This window comes from Globicephala melas, chromosome 9 (assembly GCF_963455315.2).
Source record: "Globicephala melas chromosome 9, mGloMel1.2, whole genome shotgun sequence".
NCBI classification, from domain to species: Eukaryota; Metazoa; Chordata; class Mammalia; order Artiodactyla; family Delphinidae; genus Globicephala; species Globicephala melas.
In genome coordinates this window covers 16,991,771-17,015,225 of record NC_083322.1, presented here as the reverse complement: position 1 = coordinate 17,015,225, position 23,455 = coordinate 16,991,771, and the positions used below count along the sequence as shown (strand labels likewise).

The window sequence follows — 23,455 nt, the reverse complement described above, 5'->3', positions numbered from 1 at the left end:
ATGCTTTGGAGAATGTGGGTAGAAGAGGTGGTGGAAGAGGGGCAATGGTTGGCTGACAGAGTTGGAACAGCAGTAATGTTCCTCTGGGCGCCTTCCCTCGCTCTGTCCCTCAGAGTCACATGGTGGTCCCTGCAGGCTCTCTGGGTGTAGCATCTTGGAGGTCTGGACAACTTCCTTGCTGAGCAGAGGTCTCCCACCTGCAAAGGCTTGGGCTGTTTGAAAAGCCCACTGCACAGCTCTTATCACCTGAAGATTTGTGACAGCTCGTTCGCCTGCCTGCCTCTGTTGGAAGGAGTTGGCACTTTGAATTATCAAGCACCACTATGAATAGGAGAGGACAGGAACTCCCCCACTTGGCATTTGTAGTGGCAAATCATGTCTTGGAAAACTTTCAAGATTCTCAGCACTGGCAAAATCCTGGGGAAAGGGGATCAGTCAACTATCATTTATTTATGCTTTCAAAGGGCTCTGGAAACACAGGTAACAATGGGGTAGAAGAACAAGCCCTATTGTGTATTATTAAACACGAAGTCATAACAGGGAGGAAGACTCCCCTCTTGGATGGGTCATGGGGGACTAATAAGGCTCCCTGAGGCTCCAGGCTGGGGCCCTTCTATTGACTTCTTAGGCTACTGGAGAAAGAGAATGGCATTTCCCCCTCTTCAGCCACTTTTGTCTGAAGAACTTTAAGGTATTTCATTAGTAATTTCTTTAAAAGGAGGCAGATACTGCTTTACTTAGGATGGACCCAGAACAGATATACCTGGAGGCTGGATTTTTAAAATGAATTAAGTAAAATATTTATTGAAAGTTTATGAAATGCTAGACATGGTGTGAGGCATTGGGACACAAAGATTAACACGGTGCCCGGCATGTTGCTCACAGCCTACCCAAGGGCAAAGCAGGTGTAAAGGCTACTAGATCAATTAATCTATGAGTACTTTTAGAGTATCTGTATGCTCAGGGGAGGTAAATTGCATAGCCCATTTCTCCAGGTGCTTCTGAATTGCTAGGGGAAACAATGAAATCTACTTGGTAGAGTAAAAGGATACTTTAGTGGAATCAGGGGCAGCAGGACTTTGAAGAAGGGAGAAGTCAGTGTAGATTGGAGTTTAGAAAAGGTGAGGAAGAAATAGTGGGAGATACATCTGTAAAGGGAGGATGATGTGGGAAAGGGCCTCAGGAGCCAGGCCAAAGAATCGCACTTGATATAATAAAGCAATAGGAAGCCACTGAAGGTTTTAGAAGGGAAGGGGGTTGTATTAGTCTCCTAGGGCTGCTGTCTCAAAGTAGAACAAACTGGTTCACTTAACACAACAGAAATCTATTGTCTCATAGTTCTGGCGGCTAGGGATCAAGGTGTCAGCAGGGCCATGCTCCCTCCGAGACCCTGGGTAGAATCATTCCTCGTCCCTTCCTAGCTTCAGGTGGCGGCCATCCATCCTGGGCTTGTGGCCGCCTCACTCCAATCTCTGCCTCCATCTTCAAGTGGTGTCCTCCCCTCATAGCTAAGCATCTTGTAAGGGCACCAGTCATATTGGATTAAGGGACCATCCTACTCCAGTATGACCTCATCTTAATTAATTACATCTGCAACCCTTTTGCCCAAGAAAGTCATATTCTGAGGTACTGGGGCTTAGGACTTTAGCATTTACCTTTTTGGGGAACACAATTCAGCCCATAAGAGGGATGAATTGGTAGAAGTGGGATAATGATAAAGTTAGTCTAAATGTAGTGTGTTAATTGATTGGAGAGGGAGGGCCTTTCTGCTGGGGGTTGTGACAGTATCCGGACCTTCAAGGGGAGGGGGCAGGGGCACTAATGTGAATGGAGAGTTAAGCTTGGCCATGGAGGGTTTTCAGGGAAGAAATGACTACAAGAGAAGCTGAAACTAAGGGTGTGTAATCAAGCAATTTTGATGAGGTTTTGAATCTACATGATTTAAAAAATGATATTGTGATATATACTCAATTAATTGATTTTCATAAACGTATTTAGCAGGAATGAAATGTTTTCTTTTTGCGGGTGGGTGGGCAGTGAGGATCATAGGTTTAGTTGTGGATGTAGAAAGTAGTTGGAGGTCGGGGCCCAGAGCCTGGGTGAGATTTCAAGAAAGATGTGGATGTGGGAGTCATTCTCCTGGTGAGGGCACTCCTGGAGCTCTTGAGTTCTTGTCTGTACCCCTGAGCTGGCTCTGGGGTTGCTGTTTCTTGTTTTGATATTAAACATCTGTGTAAGGAACTCTTCTAGTTGGGTACAGCTTCTCTCTGCAACAGGGTGGAGAGTCCTGGCATAACAAGTGAACGCTAGGTACCTTGGGTTGATGGTGTGCTGGGCTTTTTGTGGAGATGTCTCCTTGAGAATGAGATGAGATGTTAGGAGTTATGACACAGAAGGGCTCTATCAAGTTGGCCTGAAACTCTTATTTCCAGGGTATTTCTTGTTCATGCCTCCATGCTCCTGGAACCCTCCCTGTTGGGATTGGAAACAGGATGTTTTCAAATCTCCTAAAACCTCACACAACTGCTTTCTCAGAATACATTGTCTGTCTTTAAACATCTTGAATCATTTCATAACCATCTTGTACTGCAAAACTGGCATTCTACCAGGGCTCTCAGTGCCGCCTTCCTGCTTGATCACCCACACGTTTGACTTCATTAGTCAATCAAGTTTAAATCTGGCGGTACTGCTCCTCAGCTGTTTACGTTAGTCCTTGGAGGCCTGGGGGGAGGGGTCTTTTCTTTTCTTTTTAAAAATTTTTTAAAAATCTATTTTGTTTATTTATTTTTGGCTGTGTTGGGTCTTTGTTGCTGTGCATGGGCTTTCTCTAGTTGTGGCGAGCGGGAGCTACACTTCGTTGCGGCACGTGGGCTTCTCATTGCGGTGGCTTCTCTTGTTGCAGAACACGGGCTGTAGCCACGTAGGCTTCAGTAGTTGTGGCTCTCGGGCTCTAGAGCGCAGGCTCAGTAGTTGTGGCGCACGGGCTTAGCTGCTCTGTGGCATGTGGGATCTTCCTGGACCAGGGCTCGAACCCGTGTCCCCTGTATTGGCAGGAGGATTCTTAACCACTGCGCCACCAGGGAAGCCTCAGCCTGGGTGGTCTTAATGGATCCTTGTTAGACCCATTAAGCATCATCAAGGGAGGAAGCAGGATTGGGCAATGAGGACCTCTTAATTCAATTTTGGTTGGATGGATTTACTTATGGACACAAGGAACTTGGTTTATCATTGGCGTGAGAACTGTGTCTGAGTTCCTGGTAATCACATTTCAGCTCAGCCGGGTGTGAGCTCCTGGACAAGTTTATCTAGGATGCAAGTCATCTGTATGTTGTCTCAACCTGTGCAGGAAAGGACAAAACACAGTGTGAGCAAAGGAAGTGTTTCTCCATGGGGGTCTGCTTGAGTTCATCCTCAGGCAGCCCCTTATCCTATACCTGGAATCTGCTTCTCATTGACATGTTAGCCAATAGGCTTGTGAAAGCATGTTTCTTCCTCCTTAACAAGAAGACAACAACATCAAAGAGAATGACTGGGGCCAAAAGTATGGGTGTGATTTTTGTCAAAAAAAGATTGTCAAGTTAATTTATGACATGGCAAAGCTCCAAACATAATTCTTTCCTAAAATGTCAGGAAGCACAAGGTAGTATAACTCAAATAACTGTGGCAGGAGAGAAATCATAATAAAGATATTTTCCCTTTGTTCAACACTCCACAGTTTAGGAGGCATGTGAAGTCGCTCTTATAATAGTGAATATCTCAGAAAAAAGGAAATTTAATCAAATGAAAACGTTCTGGGCAGCAGTTTTAGATTTTTAACAAATCCCTAATATTTAATCAGTAAGACCTTTTAATATATATATATATAATTGAAGTACAGTTAAATACTATAGTTAATTTTTAATGTTTTAATTTCTGCTGTATAGCAAAGTGATTCAGTTATACCTACATTCTTTTTTTATATTCTTTTCCATTATGGTTGATCGTAGGATACTGAATATAGTTCTCTGTGCTATACGGTAGGACCTTGTTGTTTATTCTGTATATAATAGCTTACAACTGCTAATGCCAACCTCCCACGCCACCCCTCCCCCAACCCCCTCCCCCTTGGCAACTACAAGTCTGTTCTCTATAAGACCTCCTTTTAAAACACACACCTTTAATCTTAAATGAGGGAGTTTAAATTTTTAAAATGGAATCCACTGGGTCACACAACCAAAATATACGCAGTTGGTTTGCTTATCCTCAGGAAGAATTCCCTTTTTTGTTCCACGTCGTCCAACCTCAGCCATACCTCCTGGGTGAGTGGTTCGGTTGTCTGTGGCAACTGGGTGGCAGATGTCCAGGTTTTAACTGGGGTTTGTGTTGATTCTTATCATCATGAAAAGAATTGCTGATAATGACGTGAAACAAGATTTAAGCTCACAGCTACCGAAATGAGATGAACACAGGATTTATGTAATGGTTCATTCAAAATGAAAAGGGGGTAAGAGAAAGATGACAAGCAACTCTCTAGCATTTTGTGCTTAGTGTGAGGAGGAGATATTAGAAAGCCCATCCTCCTTGAGGTGACAAAGCCTGGGGACCTCGTTCCTATTTTGTAAAGCAAGCCAAGCACTGGTCGACCTCTCCCTGGACTTGGAAGCATTAGTAGCTCCCTACAGAGAGCGCTGAGCTTCTGTCTCGCGCGTGGTCCCATTAGGGCAATCTAGTTAGAGAGCTTGGGCAGGGCCCTGCTGCTGCTGCTGCTTGATCAGTGAGCACACACAGCGCAGAGAGATGGCCTTGGAGAACTGCTGCCCTGCCTGCCCTGCAGGCAGGGTCATTAGTGGGGTGCCAGGCGATCCCCCCCACCACCAGAGGGCCAGCTCAACGTCTTGTCTGGTCTCAGCGCTGCTGCCATTCGCCACCTCCCTCCCATGTCTTAGCCTGCATCGATATTACCCGACACAATAAACTGAAATGCGGAAAAAATCTAACCACGTGGAGCTTTACTTACCTGAGGCCAAAACATTTCCCTCGAAGGTATAAACACCTTGAACGTCAGAAACCAGTAAGACGTAGGCGAGCCAGGAGGTCCTCCAGCACCCTACCGTGTGTGCCCTAGCCCAGCTTGTCCACTTTCTTCCAGCACATGTCAGCATCTGTACTGGTTTTATTTAGGGAGTAGCCGTTGTCTTTTCTCTCCTCCTAGGATGTAAGCCCTATCTGGGTAGGAGTCACGTCCGTAGTGTTGACTGTTATCACTACAGTGCCCACAGCGGGGCCTGACATATATAGATCCGCAATAAGTATTTGTTGAATGAACCAATGAACTCACAATTTAGAGAACTGACTCTGCTCACTACCTCCCTTTTTGCCCCTGGAACCCAAGGCATTTTAGCTTCTGGAGCCGCTGTGGCTGGTTTGGGTCTTAGCAAGGCTGCTTTGAAACGATTCCACAGGTCTTGACTGAGAGAAAGAGAGTGCTGGGAGGTGATAAACAATTAAGGGTGAGGGACCTTTTGCTGCTGTTGCCATTCCGGATGCAGCTGCCATGCCCACACCCTGCTGGCCATGCTTGAGGGCCCCCTTGCCTTCATGTCTGGCAGGAAGGCCAGCACTGGCTCACCTGGCGGTTAGCGTGGGAATCACAGATGAGAGTCTCAGCCCTTGTGGCTCTTCTTTATTTCATGCCGTGCTGCCCCCTTTTTCCACCCCCTCCCCATACTATTTAAGCTGTTACTTCGCCATAAAGCCGCTAGCTTGGCACGGGTGTTTGGCTCATACCAGCAAATCCCCATTAGCCTTTGACTCCTCCAAGAGGCAAAAGGAAAAACCTACCAGGATGCAGGAGACACTTTCTCTGTCTGGGCAGATAGAAAGGGATAAAAAGGATTCTGTAGAAACACAAGAGTTTATTTATAGCACTTAACCTTTCCTAGACAGAAAGCCAAAGGTTTTTGCTTTTAACTTATTTTTCTCTTCTTCAAGAATCTGAAAGAAAAGGAAATCCTGGGCCCTTCGTTGTATTTGTTTGTATCTCGCAGGTGTGTATATTTTAAAAATTCACTTTCTTTTTAATTAGACATGTCTTCTTGCCCCCAGGTACTGCTCCTGAGCCCTCATCAGTAGATTTCCTTCATCTAGGGTGTTGCATCAGGTGTCTCTTGCTGCATAAAAATACCCCAAAGCCTAGTGGCTTAAAACAACCACTGTGTATTTGTCCATGATTCTGCAGTCTGAGCTGGGTGTAGCTGGTGGTTCTTCGGATCTCACCTGGGGTCACTTGCGGCTGCAGTTATGTGGGGGCTCAGCTGGTGTTGGATAGTTCAAGATGGCTTCACGCACCTGTCTGGCGGGTAGCTGGGACTGTGGACTGGGACACCTCAGTTCCTCATGTGGTCTCTCCTGAGATATAACTCTGGGCTTGTTTCCATGCTGAGACCTAAGGGGGCATGCCCCAACAAGGAAGCACCTGTTCATGCTTCTGCTGGCTTCATGTTTGCTGTCCCATTTGGCCCTGGTAGGTCACATGGCCAAGCCCAAGAGTCAGTTTGGGAAGGGGTTGCACAAGGGCCCGGATACCCAGGCATGATTCACTGGGGATCATTACTGTAACAATCTACCCTAGGTATGAAGAGAGGTGCATTATTTATAGGCTTGGCTTTTAAGTTGCTTCAATTAACAGGTTACATTCTCCCATGACTTGCTCATCACTCTCTAATTAGGTCCTGGCCAATCCTACAGAGTTTTCCTCAACCTATCCCAACTAAACATCTATATCACGAGTTGGCAAGCTTTTTCTGTGAAGGGCCAGAGAGTAAATATTTTAGGCTTTGTGAGCCATAAAGTCTCTGTTGCAACTACTCACCTCTGCTAATGAAGTAGAAGTAGCCGTAGATCATATGTAAGAGAATGGGTATAAGCTGTGTTCCAATAAAACTTTATTTATAAAAAACAGGTGATAGGGCAGGTTAGAGCTGTGGGCCATAGTTTGCTGATTCTTGATCTATATCATAATAATTCTAGACTGCCAAAATATATTACATTCAAGTATTTCTATTTCTCAAACTGAAAACTAAATTTCATCTCTGCAGAATTTGATTTCATCATAAGAAGTAATTGATCAAGGCATGTTACATGATATTTTTCATCTAATTGCTTAAAATCATAAACAAACTCATAAAATTTTTGCTAAGTATCTTTTTAAGAACTTGGAAAACACTGCATTTACTGAATAAAATGTCATAGGTTGGTTCAGTGAGAGTTGGAGAGGCAATATAAGGTGCAGAGAGCACAAACTTCAGAGTCAGACTGAGTTTAAATCCAGACTACCACTAACTGGCTGTGTGACCACATGCAAGTTACCCGACTTCTCTGAGCTTTAGTTTTCTCATTTGAAAACAGATAACAATAGTCCTACCTCATAGGGTTTTTATGAAGATTAAATGAGTCAGTTCACATGAAATACTTGGCATGATGCCCAGACCACAATAGATGATCAGTTAAAATGGTGATCTAACTCCCTTAAAGAGTAATTTTTGATAAGCCTGGGTATATGATAGGGTTTCCAGGTTCATAGTGTTACAGTTTAATTTCAAGAACTTAATTTTAATTTGTTAGAACTAATAGGCAATTTCAGTAAAGTCAAAGGACACGAAAATCAACCTACAAAAACTAGCTGCATTTCTATACACAAACAACTATCCAAAAAGGAAATTAAGGGGAATTCCATGGCGGTCTGGTGGTTAGGAATCTGCACTCTCACTGCTGAAGGCCCAGGTTCAATCCTGAGTCAGGGAACTAGGATCCCACAAACCACATGGGTGGCCACAAACAAACCAACCAAAAGGAAATTAAGAAAATTCCATTTACAATAGTGTAAAAAAAAAGAATATAATACTTAGGAATAAAATTAACCAAAATGGTGATAGACCTGTACACTAAAACCTAGAAAACAGTGACTAAAGAAATAAAGACAGATGGAACGATGTCCCGTGTTCATGGATAGGAAGAATTAATATTGTTAAAACGTCAGTATTTACCAAAGTGATCTATAGATTCAGTGTAATCCTTATCAAAATCCCAATGACATTTTTACAGGAATAGAAAAACAATCTTAAAAATTCATTTGGAACCATAAAAACCCCAAATAGCCAAAGCAATTCTGAGCAAGAAGAACAAAGCTGAAATGCTCCCTCATTTTAAAATGTATTACAAAGCTACTGTAATCAAAAACAGTATAGTACTAGCATAAAAGCAGACAGACTATGAAAAAGAATAAAAGAGACCAGAAATAAACCCTGGCATATATGTATGGTCAACTAATATTGGACAAGGGAGCCAAGAAGACTCAATGGGGAAAAGATAGTCTCTTCAATAAATGGTGTGGGGAAAACTGGATATCCACATGTAAAAGAATAAAATTGGATTATCTCACACCATATACAAAAATCAACTCAAAATGGATCAAAGACTTAAACACAAACCCTGAAACAATAAGACTAAGAAAACGTAGGGAAAAAGCTTCTGACATTGAACTGTACAATGATTTCTTTGATATGGCATCAAAAGCACAGGCAACAAAAGCAAAACAAGACAAGTGGGACTACATAAAACTAAAAAGCTTCTGCACAGCAAAAGAAACCATCAAAATGAAAAGGCAACCTACGCAAGAGGAGAAAATATTTGCAGACTATATATCTGACAAGGAGTTAATATTCAAATATATAAGGAACACCTATAATTCAATAGCCAAAAAAGTCCCCAAATAACTCGATTAAAAGATGGGCAAAGGACCTGAATAGATGTTTCTCCAAATAAGACATACAAATGGCCAACAGATGAATGAAAAGGAGCTCAATGTCACTAATCATCAGGGAAATGCAAATCAAAAGCATGAGATACCACCTCACGCCTGTTAGACCAGGGAACTTGATAGAAATGCCCAGCAATCCGTGTTGTAATAAATGTTGGCAAGGATGTGGAGAAAAGGGAACACTCGTACTTTGTGGTAATGTAAATTGGTGCAGCTACTATGGAAAACAATATGGAGGTTCCTCAAAAGATTAAAAATAGAATTACCATTTGATCCAGTGATCCCTTTTCCGGGTATATAGCCAACAGAAGTGAAATCTAGATCTCAAAGAGATAGTTGATAGTTGAACACACTCCCACGTTCCTTGCAGCATTATTCGTGATCACCAAGGCATGGAAACAAATGTCCATTGATATACAAATGGATAAAGAAAATGTGGTATGTACATAAGGTGTAATATTATTTAGCCTTGGAAAAAGAAGGGAATTCTGCCATTTGCAACAACATAGATGGACCTTGAGGGCATTATGCTAAGTGAAATAAGCCAGAAAAAGAAGTTATGTGTGGAATCTAAAATAGTCAAACTCATAGAAGCAGAGACAGAATGGGGATTGCCAAAGCCTGGGGGAGGGGAACATGGGGAGGTGTTGGTTAAAGGTTACCAAGTTTCAGTTATGCAAAATAAGTTTTGGAGATCTATTGCTAAGAGGGAAAAAAAAAGGGCACCAGGGCTGCAGAGCCTCTCTGAGCTTTCTGCAAGGGAGTAGGTATGAGCATTGGTTTTGGATATATGGGTGAGAACAGCTTTTACTCTTCATTTAATTTGAAGGAATATGGGCTCTAAAATCAGGAATGTGGGCTCTAAAATCGGACAGAACTAAATAGTACCATTCATGAGCTGTTTACTGCAAGTTTTTTAACCTTAGTCTTTTTTTTTAAACATATGATTATTGTGAAAATTGAATAATGTAATGTGGTAAAAAGTTCTCAGCACAACTAGCTGTAATACAATAACTATTTAAAAATTTTAGTAGTAAAATTAATATAAGTTAACTTAGATCTGAGTACTTTCAAGCCTACTGAAATTAGACTAGCAAATCACCAGCAGTGGCACATAGCTAGACTTGGTGGCCTGCCACAGGGGATTTGCATAAACACATGGGACATTACTAGATATCCGGAGAAGGATATACAGATACATTCTCAGATTTGTTAGTAAAACTTTAGTAAAACACAGTTTCTTTAAAAAAGAAAAAAGTTATCTAGTAATAATATCAGCATCCAGTTGCTAGGAATTGTCTATGCATTATTTTCCTTTGTGTGATAAGATGCTGTTGCCAGACATGTGACCCATCATTCTATCCAAATGGTGTGAATAAGAATACCCTTGCTGCTGCAGCTGCTGAATGCATAGAAGTTGCTGGGGTGACCAGACAGTCCTTTGTGTTGCTACTCTATTTACAGCTGTGCTTTAGTATATGCCACAAATAGCTCAGTGACCTGCATTTGACCCCATGGTCAGCGTTTCCTCAGTGAATCTTTGTGACTGTGATATTTGTCTCTACTTCATTGATTTGGGTTTGAAATTTCAGTAGTACTTTTGAGGCTGCTTGGCCAATATTTGAGTACAGTGACACTTAGGTGTAGCCCCATGGTCCCAAAAGCCAGTAATCCTTTAGCCAGGATTTACTAAAACAAAGCTTACCTCGCATTTGACTGTATAATGGTTTGACATTAGTTCAGAACAAATACGGTGAATGTCTGCCATGTATCAGGTGCCATTAAAGATGATAAATTCTATTTTCAATCAGTAATTATATTGCAATGAAGTAAAAGCCTTGAAGAAGGATATCCTATGGCTGATGTGTGATTATCCCGTTAGTGTCTGGGGAAGATGGTAAATTTAAAACAGGAAATGGTTCGCTGGCACAAAGGTGGCTGTTTCTGAGCCAGTGGTGCACCCACTGCAGTGGAGGATCCATGTTTAAGGCACTAATGCCAGCCCAGGGAAGCAGAGTTGAAAGCAGCAACTGGTCTCCCAAAGGGCTCTCCTGCTGTAGGACTAGCTAGGCAGAAGCCGCCAGGGGCACAGCTAAGTGATTAGAGCCCTGCCAGTGACCCATAGTATGCTCAGCATGAAATAAGGAGGTTCATGACATTATCTCCCCAATGTCCTTGCATGCTTCCCTCACTCCACTTTGGAACTCAAAGGACTTGGGCAAGGCTCAAGCCTCAGCAATTCAGCTATGGGGACTGTAACACCATAGCTGGGGACTGTGGAAATACTGTCCATGGCAATTGATGGGACATCCTTCAGGGAAAAATCCCTAATAATGAAGGGTCATTCTTTTTTTTTTTTTTTTTGCGGTACGCGGGCCTCTCACCGCTGTGGCCTCTCCCGTTGCGGAGCACAGGCTCCGGACGCGCAGGCTCAGTGGCCGTGGCTCACGGGCCCAGCTGCTCCGCGGCATATGGGATCTTCCCGGACTGGGACATGAAACCGTGTCCCCTGCATCGGCAGGCGGACTCTCAACCACTGCGCCACCAGGGAAGCCCCGTGAAGGGTCATTCTTACCAGTGTTACATTTTTGGAGCCACTGTTACATCTTAACCCGACTTCTTTTGCCCAGAACGTAGCTTTGAAGTTCATCTTAAGATTTTCTTGGGTGTCCAGAGTTTTGCTGTCTCATGTGTTACAGCTTCCATTTACTCTCTAGAAAGCCACCCTTGATGACATCCTATTTAGAAGCTTTTTGACTATTTCTTTTTCTCTTAATTGTCTCGTACAAATCTGTGTGCATCAGAATCACCTGGAGGCTTTATTACAACACGGATTGCTGGGCATTTCTATCAAGTTCCCTGGTCATGGTTGCTCGTCTAGAGACCACATTTTGAGAATCACTGGTCTTAACAGGAAGAGGAAAAAAAGATCTAACAGTCTGATACACTGTGCTACGTGAAAGTTCTGCGATAGCTTAAATGAGCATATGAAAGGATTAAAGAGGTTTACTGTGACCCTGTTTTCTTTAACACCTATTAAGATCCTGACACTCTCGTATTTCCTAGCTACAGCTTGCTCCTAGTAACTACTCAACATTTATTACAGGCAAACAATTTGTATCAGGCAACTGTGAGAAGAGCAAAACCTCTAGATGAGATAAGTAATATAGTTTATTTCTATTGAATCTTTCCTATGTCCTATTTTCTTTCCACTTATTTTTTTCCAGAAGTGGGATAGAGGGGGAAAATTCAGATTAATTAAAAGTTTGAGTCAAAGCACCGATACAGTTGTAGAGAAGACTGGAGGAGGAAGGCGATAGTAACGGAGTGAGGTAAACGCTGACACGCTGGCTGTAGCACAATTCAAGTTTATTCCATTTGTTCTTGCAACACAAAACTTCAACACAATATTATTTAGCATTCTGATGTACGTGAACTAGGATAATATGAGAAACCCAATTGTGTCAAACGCATTACATTGTGGAAAAAATGAACTCAAATATATCAAAATGCACAAAGCACTAGTCTTCCTCCATTACTGCTTAGAAAGATATGATTGTTTCTCCATTTACAAAATAGAATCAGGACAATTTAAATTTTTTAAAATTTTGCATGCAAAACACTGCAGTTACTTATGCAGGAGGGCACCCTCACCAGCTTCTTCTATACACAATCGAGTATACAGTATTGCATGGAAGAAAACAGCAGCTCAGTTGAAGATTTAGGGAAAAAAAATCAAATAGGTACATATAGATTTGAAATCCATTATTTGGGGGAAAGAAATCAATGAATCAAGGGTGTACTTGCTGGCAGCTTCCACTCACTGCACCCACCTACCTCTCCTTCATGCCCCACTGGGTTTAGAAGGTGAGCTGTGAACTACTGCATCGATTCTCGTGCCGTAGCTCAACTGTAAGTCTACAGATACCAGTCTGAAGCTGCAAGGGGGAATCTGTTAGTATACTAATGTAGACAGGTAAACCACCTGTTTTCACTTGATACAGTGCATACGATATGACTGACTTAATACAAAACTACAGAACATGCAAGATTTTTTCTGAGATGTTAAATATTACTTCAGTGGAGAACAAAACTTACTTAATCTTTTACTAATGCATGTAGTACCAAAAAGCAGACAAGGTTTTAGCTTCCTTTAGTCAAAATATGAACATTAAGTGTTGTGAATTTCTCTGCCAAGTGGTTCAGAAATACATTATAAATAACCTAGTTAAAAAAAAGAAACTAAACCATCTTGGTCAGTCTATTCTGTTTATCTGTTATTTTCTCAAGCAACTGCTTCATAATTATGGGGTTTACAAAATGGCTGAGAAAGAAGAGGGAAGGCAGAGTAGCCTCTACTGCATTACGAGGAACATGAGGATAAACTGTACACAGAATCACATGGTCTCCAGACCAGGTGACTGTGGAAGCAGACCAGGTTTAGGAATGACAGGACAGTGCACTCTCTGCAGCAGCCAACTACAAAAAATACTTTGAGAGTAAAGGTAAAACTGCGTAGAGAGTAAAATCCAAGCCTTTTAAACAGCAGTATGCCAAGAAGTGGAAACAAGAGATATCAAAACAGCTTGTCACTACGCTGACAGTTACAGTCTGATAGAGTGCCCTCCATCTTCAGTGAGGATAGCTCTGTGTTTCAGTTCAGTGATGTTATGAAGTACTGATTACCGACTTTTAATCCAACTCTAATAAATAGGCTGCATTAAGACAGCAGAATTAGCCAAATGTATCAAAGTATTTAAACCAGCATTTTGTGATTGTTTTCTTGGATGCAGGAAAATTACAGGGTTAGGCTAGTTTTAAGTGAAAAAGCCACAGGATAAAAAAAGGGTTCATGGGGAAAAATACACACACACAAACCCACACACCAACCAACCAATCAGCAAGTGGTCAGTAAGACTTGTTGGCCAGGCTGACTTGGTACTAGTTTAACCCTGCTGTAGAATGCTACATTGCCTTAAAAAATCATCATTAATTCTTTGTTATCCACAATCTGAATACAAGTCCCTCACCCACCCTCCCCCGTTTTAAAAATTTGAGGTACATTCAATTATTGCATGACATGGCTAAGGAAAAACCCTTATATTTTTAGTAAGCTTATATGGATGGCAAGTCAAGGGAATCTTAGTATTTTATATGCAGGACAGCAAATTTAAGGGTATATGTTTTAATTAGCTGTACTGCTCATGAAATAAACATTAGAAAATGTGTCTAAATATTTTCTGCAGGTCCCAAGAACACCATTTTAGGGCACTGTATTTTAAGAACACAGAATACAATTTGAAGTTCTCACATTTTATGCAATGCATAATATAGAAAAGAAAAAATATATATTATGCAGGTGGGTTGGCATACATTCAGCAGAAGCCTATCAACACCTCAGGGAAACTTGGTAACACGCATATTTTTAAGGGATGGGGTTAAGTTTGTCCAAAGAGTAAATCTCACCCCAGTGATAGCTTTGGTGCAATAAGTAATCAGCATCCAGGATGGGTCTGAGAGAGGCATTCCAAAGAATGTTCCTTGATTCTCCAAACACAACTGAGGCCAATCCATTCAAATAGCAAATGAAGAAAATCCATAGGTACTAAGACAACTGTTCTCTCTTTATGATACTAACAGGCTTATGGCTATGATTCTATTTTTAAATCCCCTTTTACTACCAGCAGGAGTTTGAAAGTGTTTTCAATGTTCTATAAATGTCTGAATCTAGAGGAAAAAAAATATGCATACTGGAATGATTTCTCCTTTAGACTTCCAAAATTTCGAGATTTTATAAATAAAACTAGTCAGTTTTATCTAAAGATACATGAAATCCATGTGAAGGGGGAGAGGAAACCCAAAGTTCAGCCGCCCAGCAGTTTAGGAGTGTGCCCCTCCTCGCCTTAAATGAGCTTTCACATAAAGCTGGAAGTCACCGAGGGAAGATTTGGTCACCAACCACAGGCAGCGCTCTTAACTATGCCGGGAGATCCCCACTAGAGTGAATCTTAAGGCAGAAGGCTAGAGCTAATTGCTTATCTCAGCACCCTAAGTTACGTCACAGCAGCCACTACTGCTCGCACAGATGGGGCTACCAAATGTATAGTTGGTCTTGGTAGAGTCAGACCCTCAACGCAATCTAATTAATAAATTAACCAGGGAGCTGAAAAGGTCAAACATTAATGGTATATTTTGTCTTTGCTCTCCCATGGGTATAAGCTGTGTTTTTTTTACTGGAAATGGAAAAGAGGCTAACCTGATCAGGAATCCTAGTAAAAGCCTGATCTTGTTTTTCTCCTCTCCTCCCAAACATTGTTTTTTTCTGGTAGTCTGATTTGTTATGAATTTCTCTCTCCCCTCACCCCTCTAGAAGTATTTTAGCTGAAGAAGCTGGCAGATAGAGTGACAGACAGACAGGCAGCAGTGTGAGGCCACAGGAGAGTCATTCTTCCAGAGCTGTTAGCCCATCCGTCCATCACTGAAGAAGGGCTTTGATTGCCTGGTTGTCAGTGGCTTCAAAGGCAGTCAGTCCATCTGGACCTTTCACAGTCTTATCAGCACCCTGGAAAAGAGGAAAGAGCCTTTATCATTAAACGACGCCCACAACCAGGAGAAGAGAGTGAAAGCCAGGGCGCTTGGCAGAGGCAAAACTCCTTTACTACCGGAGTCCATTCTAGTGAAGGAAAAGCCCCGAACAGCTGGCAAGGTTAGAGACTAAGCTGTAAAAACACCAGATTATTTTTCAGGCACTAGAAATGTAAACTAGGAACACAACTTGCCAATAACATAGGCAATGACTGACTTTTATTTATACTATCATATATTTACTCAATTAAGCTTTAAAAAAGAAGATCCCTATGTAGTATAAAACAGGGAGGGTTGGGAAGGAAATCACTTTTGCTAAAGAAGAAAGTATTACTGCGACAAAATTATCTTTTTTTCTTCCTTGCAACACTTTTTGGAGAGTGCATAAGTAATACACACATTTGTAAAATCTAGAACTTACAAACCTTTTATTTTAGACAAATTCCTAAAGAACATGTACAATATTGGTCATTATACTTACAAAAACTTAGCAGTAAATGGCTGGGATGTGGGCTAGGAAAGGAGGGTATCTGCTATCATCTAGGGAAATTCTCTCCAGCTTGCTCTCAATGCTTCATGCAGAGAGTGCTGTCATGGAACATTTTACTTGCAACATGGCACTCTAGTTTCGAGCATGTGTACGCATACCTTTGTGTCTATTGTTTTTATCTGTCTTCCCTTATTAGAGTAAAAACTCAGTGGGAGTAGAAATCTTGTTCATATTATCCACTATTGTGTCCCCAGTATCTAAAAAAGTACCTAGTGCATGGTGGGTGAATTTGCTCCCAAACCAAGTCTGAACCTCTCTAACTTCCACAGATAGCAACACTCCACCATGGAAAGGTTCTCTGCTAGCTCCAGCCCAACCCGTATTTATTCACCAAATAACCTCTTGTGTCCTGTCCTCCTCCCATTGCCAAGTCTCACTCATTCTTCTGTTCCTGAGGCCTATGGAATTGTCTAAACTTGGCATGCATGGTCCTGTAGAGACAAACTCTAGTCAAATTCACCAGTCTCTTTTCCCATTAATCTTTCAATACTCTAATCCTCTGGAATGTCACCATTCCTCAATGTACCAGGTGCCATGACTTTACACTTGTTGGAATATGGAATGCCCTGCCCCCTTTCTGCTGGCAAATCCATTCACTCATTCAACAAATATTTACTGAATGTTTGATGCATAGACACAAAACAAGATAGAGCCTGCCAGTTTGGCTGGTGTGAGAGACAGACAAGTCAACCAGTATGACACAGTGGGATGAGAACAATAGCGTTATGCACAGTGATGAGTGGTCTGTAAACCATAATGGGATGTGGTTAGGAGAGTGTAAGAAAGTCCTTCTGGATGAGGTTATGCTTGAGCTGAGCCTTGAGTAAGTACAAGTTGATTAGGTAAACCAAGAAGGAGATGACAGACATTTTAGCAAGTGTTAAATTATCACAAAGTCCTCCTCAATATGACTATAAAAGTCTGTTTTCTCTTTTTCTAACTGAATTTAACTGCATTATGGAACATATGGAACTTACAGTTAAGTGAGAGAGAAATCTGTGAGTGAGAACTTCAGTGTGGTGAGTACTCCAACACAGGTTAAGTGACAATAATTGGGACCATTGTATCCAAAACAAATTTTAAAATTTATTTTTTATTGAATTACAATGTTGTGTTAATTACTGCTATACAGCAAAAGTGACTCAGCTATATACATATACAGTATATATTCTTTTTCATATTCTTTTCCATTATGGTTTATCACAGGATATTGAATACAGTTCCCTGTGCTATACAGTAGGACCTTGTTTTTACCCATTCTATACATAGTAGTTTACATCTGCTAATCCCACATTCCCACTCCTACCCTCTCCCACTGCCCCCCCCACCCCCCTGCCCTGGGGCAACCACCAGTCTATTCTCTATGTCCCTGATTCTGTTTCATAGATAGGTTCATTTGTATCATATTTTAGATTCCACATATAAATCATATGGTATTTGTCCTTCTCTATCATACTAAGTTAAGTAAGTCAGAAAATCTCTAGGTCCATCCATGTTGCTGCAAATGGCATTATTTTGTTCTTTTTTATGGCCGAGTAGTATTCCATTGTATATAGGTACCACATCTTCTTTATTCATTCATCTGTTGATGGACATTTAGGTTGTTTCCATGTCTTGGCTATTGTGAACAGTGCTGCTATGAGCATAGGGGTGGCATGTATCTTTTTGAATTATAATTTTGTCTGGATATATGCCCAGGAGTGGGACTGCTGGATCATATGGTAATTCTATTTTTAGCAAAACATATTATTTCTTATTCAATATTGATAACTGTTTTTATGACTAACATTGTAAACTGTAATTCTGCATTAACAAAAAGTTAAATATCATAGTGAATATCTGTTGCTTTTTAGCTGCCAGACTTCCCTTCTTTTGATAACAGCACCCTAATTTCATTCGGGGTAATCATTTGTCCCCATTGTGTGGACTCCTAGAACTGTAACTTAAGGTGCCATGTACTTTCCTTGCCAGGCATCAAAGCAGGACGCTCACTTCTGGATTTTGAATCTTGATTAGAGAGAACAAAAGAAAGACAACAAGAAGTCAGAGCTCATTTATTTCTGTGTTATCACCCAGAAGAGACAGTTGAGAAGTTCCTGCCATCTAGAGTCTTACAGCTACCATAGCTCTGGCCTCTTCTGAGCCTGGTCCTCCAGCTTTCCTATTGATTCTCTGACTAGTCCAACATCTTCAAAAATTCCTTTTCTACTTGTTAGAGTCAACTTCTGCTATATGCAACCCCAAAAATCTGATAAAAGTATTAAAAATTTTATATAAATCATCTTTTTTTTCTAATTGTAATACAAACTAATCACAGAACTCAGAATACACACCAAAAAACTCGCGGTAAAAAGAATTCCATTGATAATAGCATTAAAAAGAATAAAATGTTAGGAATAAAGTTAATGAACTCAAACCAGTTCTTCTAAAAAAGATAAACCAATTTTGTCAACGTGGAAAAGGATATTAAAAGAAAATAATTTTTTGATACTTGATGCAGTTATTGGAGAACTTAAGTATATCTGGCCTCACCCCTCTCCTGAGGAAACCATTTTCAGTAGTTATTAGTTCTAGTGATTATTTCCGTGGCTCTAAGTACTATACTCATGCCACTATTTGAGTTATTAACTTCAGAGATTACCTTCTGACTCCCTGCTGCATGGATGCTGCCCTAGCAGGGAGCACATCCCTTTCCCACATCCTCCCCATGTCTTATACTTCAAATAGCAGTTTCTGTTTCTTTGTAAATATGTTTGTATTTAAAACCTGTTTCTTGTTCCATCAAATTCCTCTACTTTATAAGATACTTTCTCTACCTTCCCATTACTCCCTCTACCTCTTAAATTGCCAGCTTCTCTATTTTGTCAAGATTAACTTTTATATTCGGTTCTGTAAAAACTGTTGTTTATTGATTGATTTTTTCCTCCTAGTCACCATACTGTATATTATATCCCCAAGACTTACTTATCTTATAAATGGAAGTTTCTACCTTTTGACCACCTTTACCCATTCCTCGCCCCCCCCCATCTGTTTTCTGTCACCTGTGAATTTTGAGACTCTTCATATAAGTGAGATAATACAGTATTTGTCTTTCTCTGATTTATCTCACTTAGCATAATGCCCTCAAGGTCATCCATGTTGTTGCAAATGGCAGGACTTTCTTCTTTTTTTAATAGCTAAATAATAATCCACTGCATTATGTGTGCATATGTGTGTGTGTATATACACACCCACATACCCACCCCATTTTATTTATCCATGCATTTGTTGATAGACACTTAGGTTATTTTCCTGTCTTGGCTACAGTAAATAATGCTGCAGTGAACACAAGGTGTAGATAACTTTTTGAGTTAGGATTTTTGTTTCCTTCAGATAAACCCCCAGAAGTAAAATTGCTGGATCACATGGCAGTCCTATTTTTAATTTCTTAAGGAACCTCCATACTGTCTTCCACAGAGACTGCACCAATTTATATCCCCTCCAATAGTGCACGAGGGTTCCCTTTATTCCACATCCTTGCCAACACTTATTATTTCTTATATCTTTGATAGCAGCCATTCTCATAGGTAAGAGGTGACAATTCATTGTGGTTTTGATTTGTATTTGCCTGATGATTAGTGACGTTGAGGAACCTTTTTATGTATCTGTTGGCCATCTGTATATCTTCTTTGTATAAATAAATGTCTATTCAGATCCTCTGCCCATTTTAAAATCAGATTTTTTTTTCTACTGAGTTTTTTTTTTCTATTGAGTTATATGAATTCATTATATATTTTGGGTATTATCCCCTTATCAGATACATGGTTTGCAAATATTTTTCTCCCATTCTATAGGTGGCCTTTTCATTTTGTTGATGGTTTCCTTTGCCTTTAGTGTCCAATTCAAAAACTCATCACCAAGACGAATGTCGAAGAGCTTACTATCTATGTTTTTCTCTAGGAGTTCCACGGTTTCAGGTCTTATTTTAAAGTCTTTAATTCATTTTGAGTCGATTTTTGTGTATGGTGTAAGATAGTGGTCCAGTTTCATTCTTTTGCATGTGCCTGTCCACTTTTCTCAACAGTATTTCCCTATTATATATTCTTGGCTGCTTTGTGGTAAATTAATTGACTGTCTGTGTGTGTGTGTGTGTGTGTGTGTGTGTGTATGGGTTTATTTCTGGATTCTCTATTCCATTGATCTATGTACCTGTTTTCACATCAATACTATACTGTTTTGATTCCTACATATTTGTAATATCATTTGGAATCAGGAAATGTGATGCTGCTAGCTTTGTTCTCTTTTCTCAGGATTCCTTTGGCTATTCAGGATCTGCTGTGGTTCCTAAAAATTTTAGCATTGTTTAATCTAGTTCTGTGAAAAATGCCATTGGAATTTTGATGGAAACTGCATTAAAGCTTGCTTTGGGCAGTATGGACATTTTAACAATATTGATGCTGCCAATCCATGAGCACAGAGTATCTTTCCATTTATTAGCGTCTTTAATATATTTCATCAATGTTGTACAGTTGTCAGCATAAGAGTCTTTTGCCTCCTTGGTTAAATTTCTTTCTAGGTATTTTATTCTTTTTGATGCAGTTTTATGTAGAATTAAAAAAAATTCTCTTCTAATTTGTTATTAGTGTATAGAAACACAACTGATTTTTGTATATTGATTTTGTATCCTGCAAGTTTACTGAATTAGTTGAACAGTTCTAACAGTTTTTTTTTTTTTTTTTTTTGCTGTATGCGGGCCTCTCTGTCGTGGCCTCTCCCGTTGCGGAGCACAGGCTCTGGACGCGCAGGCTCGGCAGCCATGGCTCACGGGCCCAGCTGCTCTGTGGCATGTGGGATCTTCCCAGACCTGGGCACAACCCGTGTCCCCTGCATTGGCAGGCGGACTCTCAACCACTGCGCTACCAGGGAAGCCCCTAACAGTTTTTTAGTGGAGTCTTGAGGGTTTTCTATATGGAGTATCCTGTCACCTGCAAACAGAGAACATTTTACTTCTTCCCTTCTAACTTGGATGCTTTTTATTTCTTTTCTTGCCTAACTGCTCTGGCTAGGGACTTCCAGTACTATGTTAAATAAGTGGTGAGAGTGGGCAACCTCATCTTGTTCATTATGTTAGGGGAAAAACTTTTCAGTTTTTCACTGTTGATTATGACGTATAGCTTGTGGCCATAGTATGGCCTTCATTATGCCGAGGCATGTTCCCTCTACAGCCACTTTGTTGAGTGTTTTTATTATGAATGAACGTTAAATTATGTCAAATGCTTTTTCTGCATCTACTGAGATGATCATATGATTTTTATCCTTCATTTTGTTATTGTGGTGTTCACACTGATTGATTGATCTGCAGATGCTGAATCATCCTTGCGTCCCCAGAATAAATCCCAGTTGATCATGGAGTATGATCCTTTTAATGTATTGCTGAATTTGATTTGCTAACATATAGTTGAGGACTTTTGCATCTATGTTCATCAGGGATATTGGTCTGCAATTTTCTTGTGGCATCCTTGTCTGGTTTTGGTATAGGGGTAATGCTGGCCTTGTAAAATGAGTTTGGAAGCGGTCCCATCTGTACTGATGTTTTTGGGAAGACTTTGAGAAGGACTGGTATTAATTCTTCATTAAATGTTTGGTAGAACTCACCAGTAAAGCGATCTGGTCCTGGATATTGATAGATTTTTACAGTTAAAATATATAAACAGTGCTTAAATTACTTCTGGGTAAACACTGCTCACTGTGGCACCTAGCAGACAACTATGATCAGTTTTATTTCTATCGTTCCAAAATCAAAACCCTGTGCAACTCTCCCAAGTGACAGAATCGGGAGATCCACACCCAAGTTTTCCCCACTCCTGTTCATTCATTTACAAATAACAACTTTTGACCCAATTTGTTATGGTTTGGCTAAACTGCTATAACAAAGAGAGGCTAAAACACAATGTATTAAACTAAGTTAATTTATTTCTCTCTCATAAAACAGTCTACTGCTAAGTGTGCTCACCTCCACATGTGCTTCCAGCCTGCTGGATGTGGGGGTGAAAGTCCCCAGTAAGTGGCTTCACATTTTAGGTGATGATCTAGAAGTGGCACACATCATTTGTGCACATCCCATCAGCCCAAACTTAGACACAAAGTCATATCCACTGCAAGGCAAACTGAGATACAAGGACTAGCTAGGCTGCAATGTATGCACCCAGTTAAAACCTGGGGTTCCCCTTCTAAAAGAAAGAGTAAAAAATGGACACAGAAGGCAATTTATAGTCTAATCTATGCTGTCCTGAAAATGCTTTAGAATATTATCTCCAAGTTCTGTCTGTCTAGCCTGCCTCTCCTTCCTGCACCCACTACTTCCACTCCACCCTCCTCCCCTTTACTTTCTCTCTGCTTTGTTTAAATGCTGGATTCTCCATGGTTCTGGTCTTTGGCACTCTTCGCTTTTTGCCTGATCTCATACATGTTACAATTTAAGTTCCAACCTTTATACTCATTTTGAATATCTACCCTGATCTTTAAACCCATATATATATAAACACATATACATGCCACTGAGACTTATCTACTTTAAGTCCCAGAAATACCGCAAACTCTACGATTCCTAAAGTGAATCCATGATCTTTTCCTACAAACTTGTTTCTTTTTCTGGAGTAGTCACTATCATGGTAAGAACCACCTTCCAGGAACTGTGGAGACACTATGCAGTTCTTCTTGTTTACTTCACATGTTATCAGTCACCAAATCTTTAGACCATAATGTTCCTAACATTTTCCACCTGTCCTTGCTACCACTACTTTCTTAGTTCAAGATTTTCATATGAAAATTCTAATGCAAGCTAGCCTCATCCACTGGAGGGCAGAGAGCAGAAGCAAGAAGAACTGCAATTCTGCAGCCTGTAGAATGAAAACCACATTAACAGGAAGACAGACAGAATGAAAAGGCAGAGGACTATGTACCAGATGAAGGAACAAGATAAAACCCCAGAAAAGCAACTAAAAGAAGTGGAGATAGATAGGCAACCTTCCAGAAAAAGAATTCAGAATGATGGTAGTGAATATGATCCAGGACCTCGGAAAAAGAACGGAGGCAAAGACTGAGAAGATGCAAGAAATGTTTAACAAAGACCTAGAAGAATTAAAGAACAAACAAACAGAGATGAGCAATACAATAAATGAAAAATACACTAGAAGGAATCAATAGCAGAATAACTGAGGCAGAAGAACGGATAAGTGACCTGGAAGACGGAATGGTGGAATTCACTGCCATGGAACAGAATAAAGAAAAAAGAGTGAAAAGAAATGAAGACAGCCTAAGAGACCTCTGGGACAACATTAAATGCACAAACATTCACATTATAGGGGTCCCAGAAGGAGAAGAAAGAGAGAAAGGACCAGAGAAAATAGCTGAAGAGATTATAGTTGAAAACTTCCCTAACATAGGAAAGGAAATAGCCACCCAAGTCCAGAAAGCACAGAGTCCCAGTCAGGATAAACCCAAGGAGAAACACACTGAGACACAGAGTAATCAAATTGACGAAA

The 23,455-nt window shown here is 40.6% G+C and overlaps 1 protein-coding gene across 1 annotated transcript in view; it reads right to left on the bottom strand.

Annotated features, from left to right (window-relative positions):
* Positions 1-12,689: 12,689 nt before the first annotated feature.
* MTPN (myotrophin) overlaps positions 12,690-23,455 on the bottom strand; it is a 61,486-nt gene continuing 50,720 nt past the window's right edge. Inside the window, exon 4 of the mRNA XM_030853927.2 lies at positions 12,690-15,359. Within this exon, the coding sequence (XP_030709787.1) occupies positions 15,273-15,359 (87 nt within the window). The 3' untranslated portion in view covers positions 12,690-15,272. The remainder of the gene's footprint in view (positions 15,360-23,455) is intronic.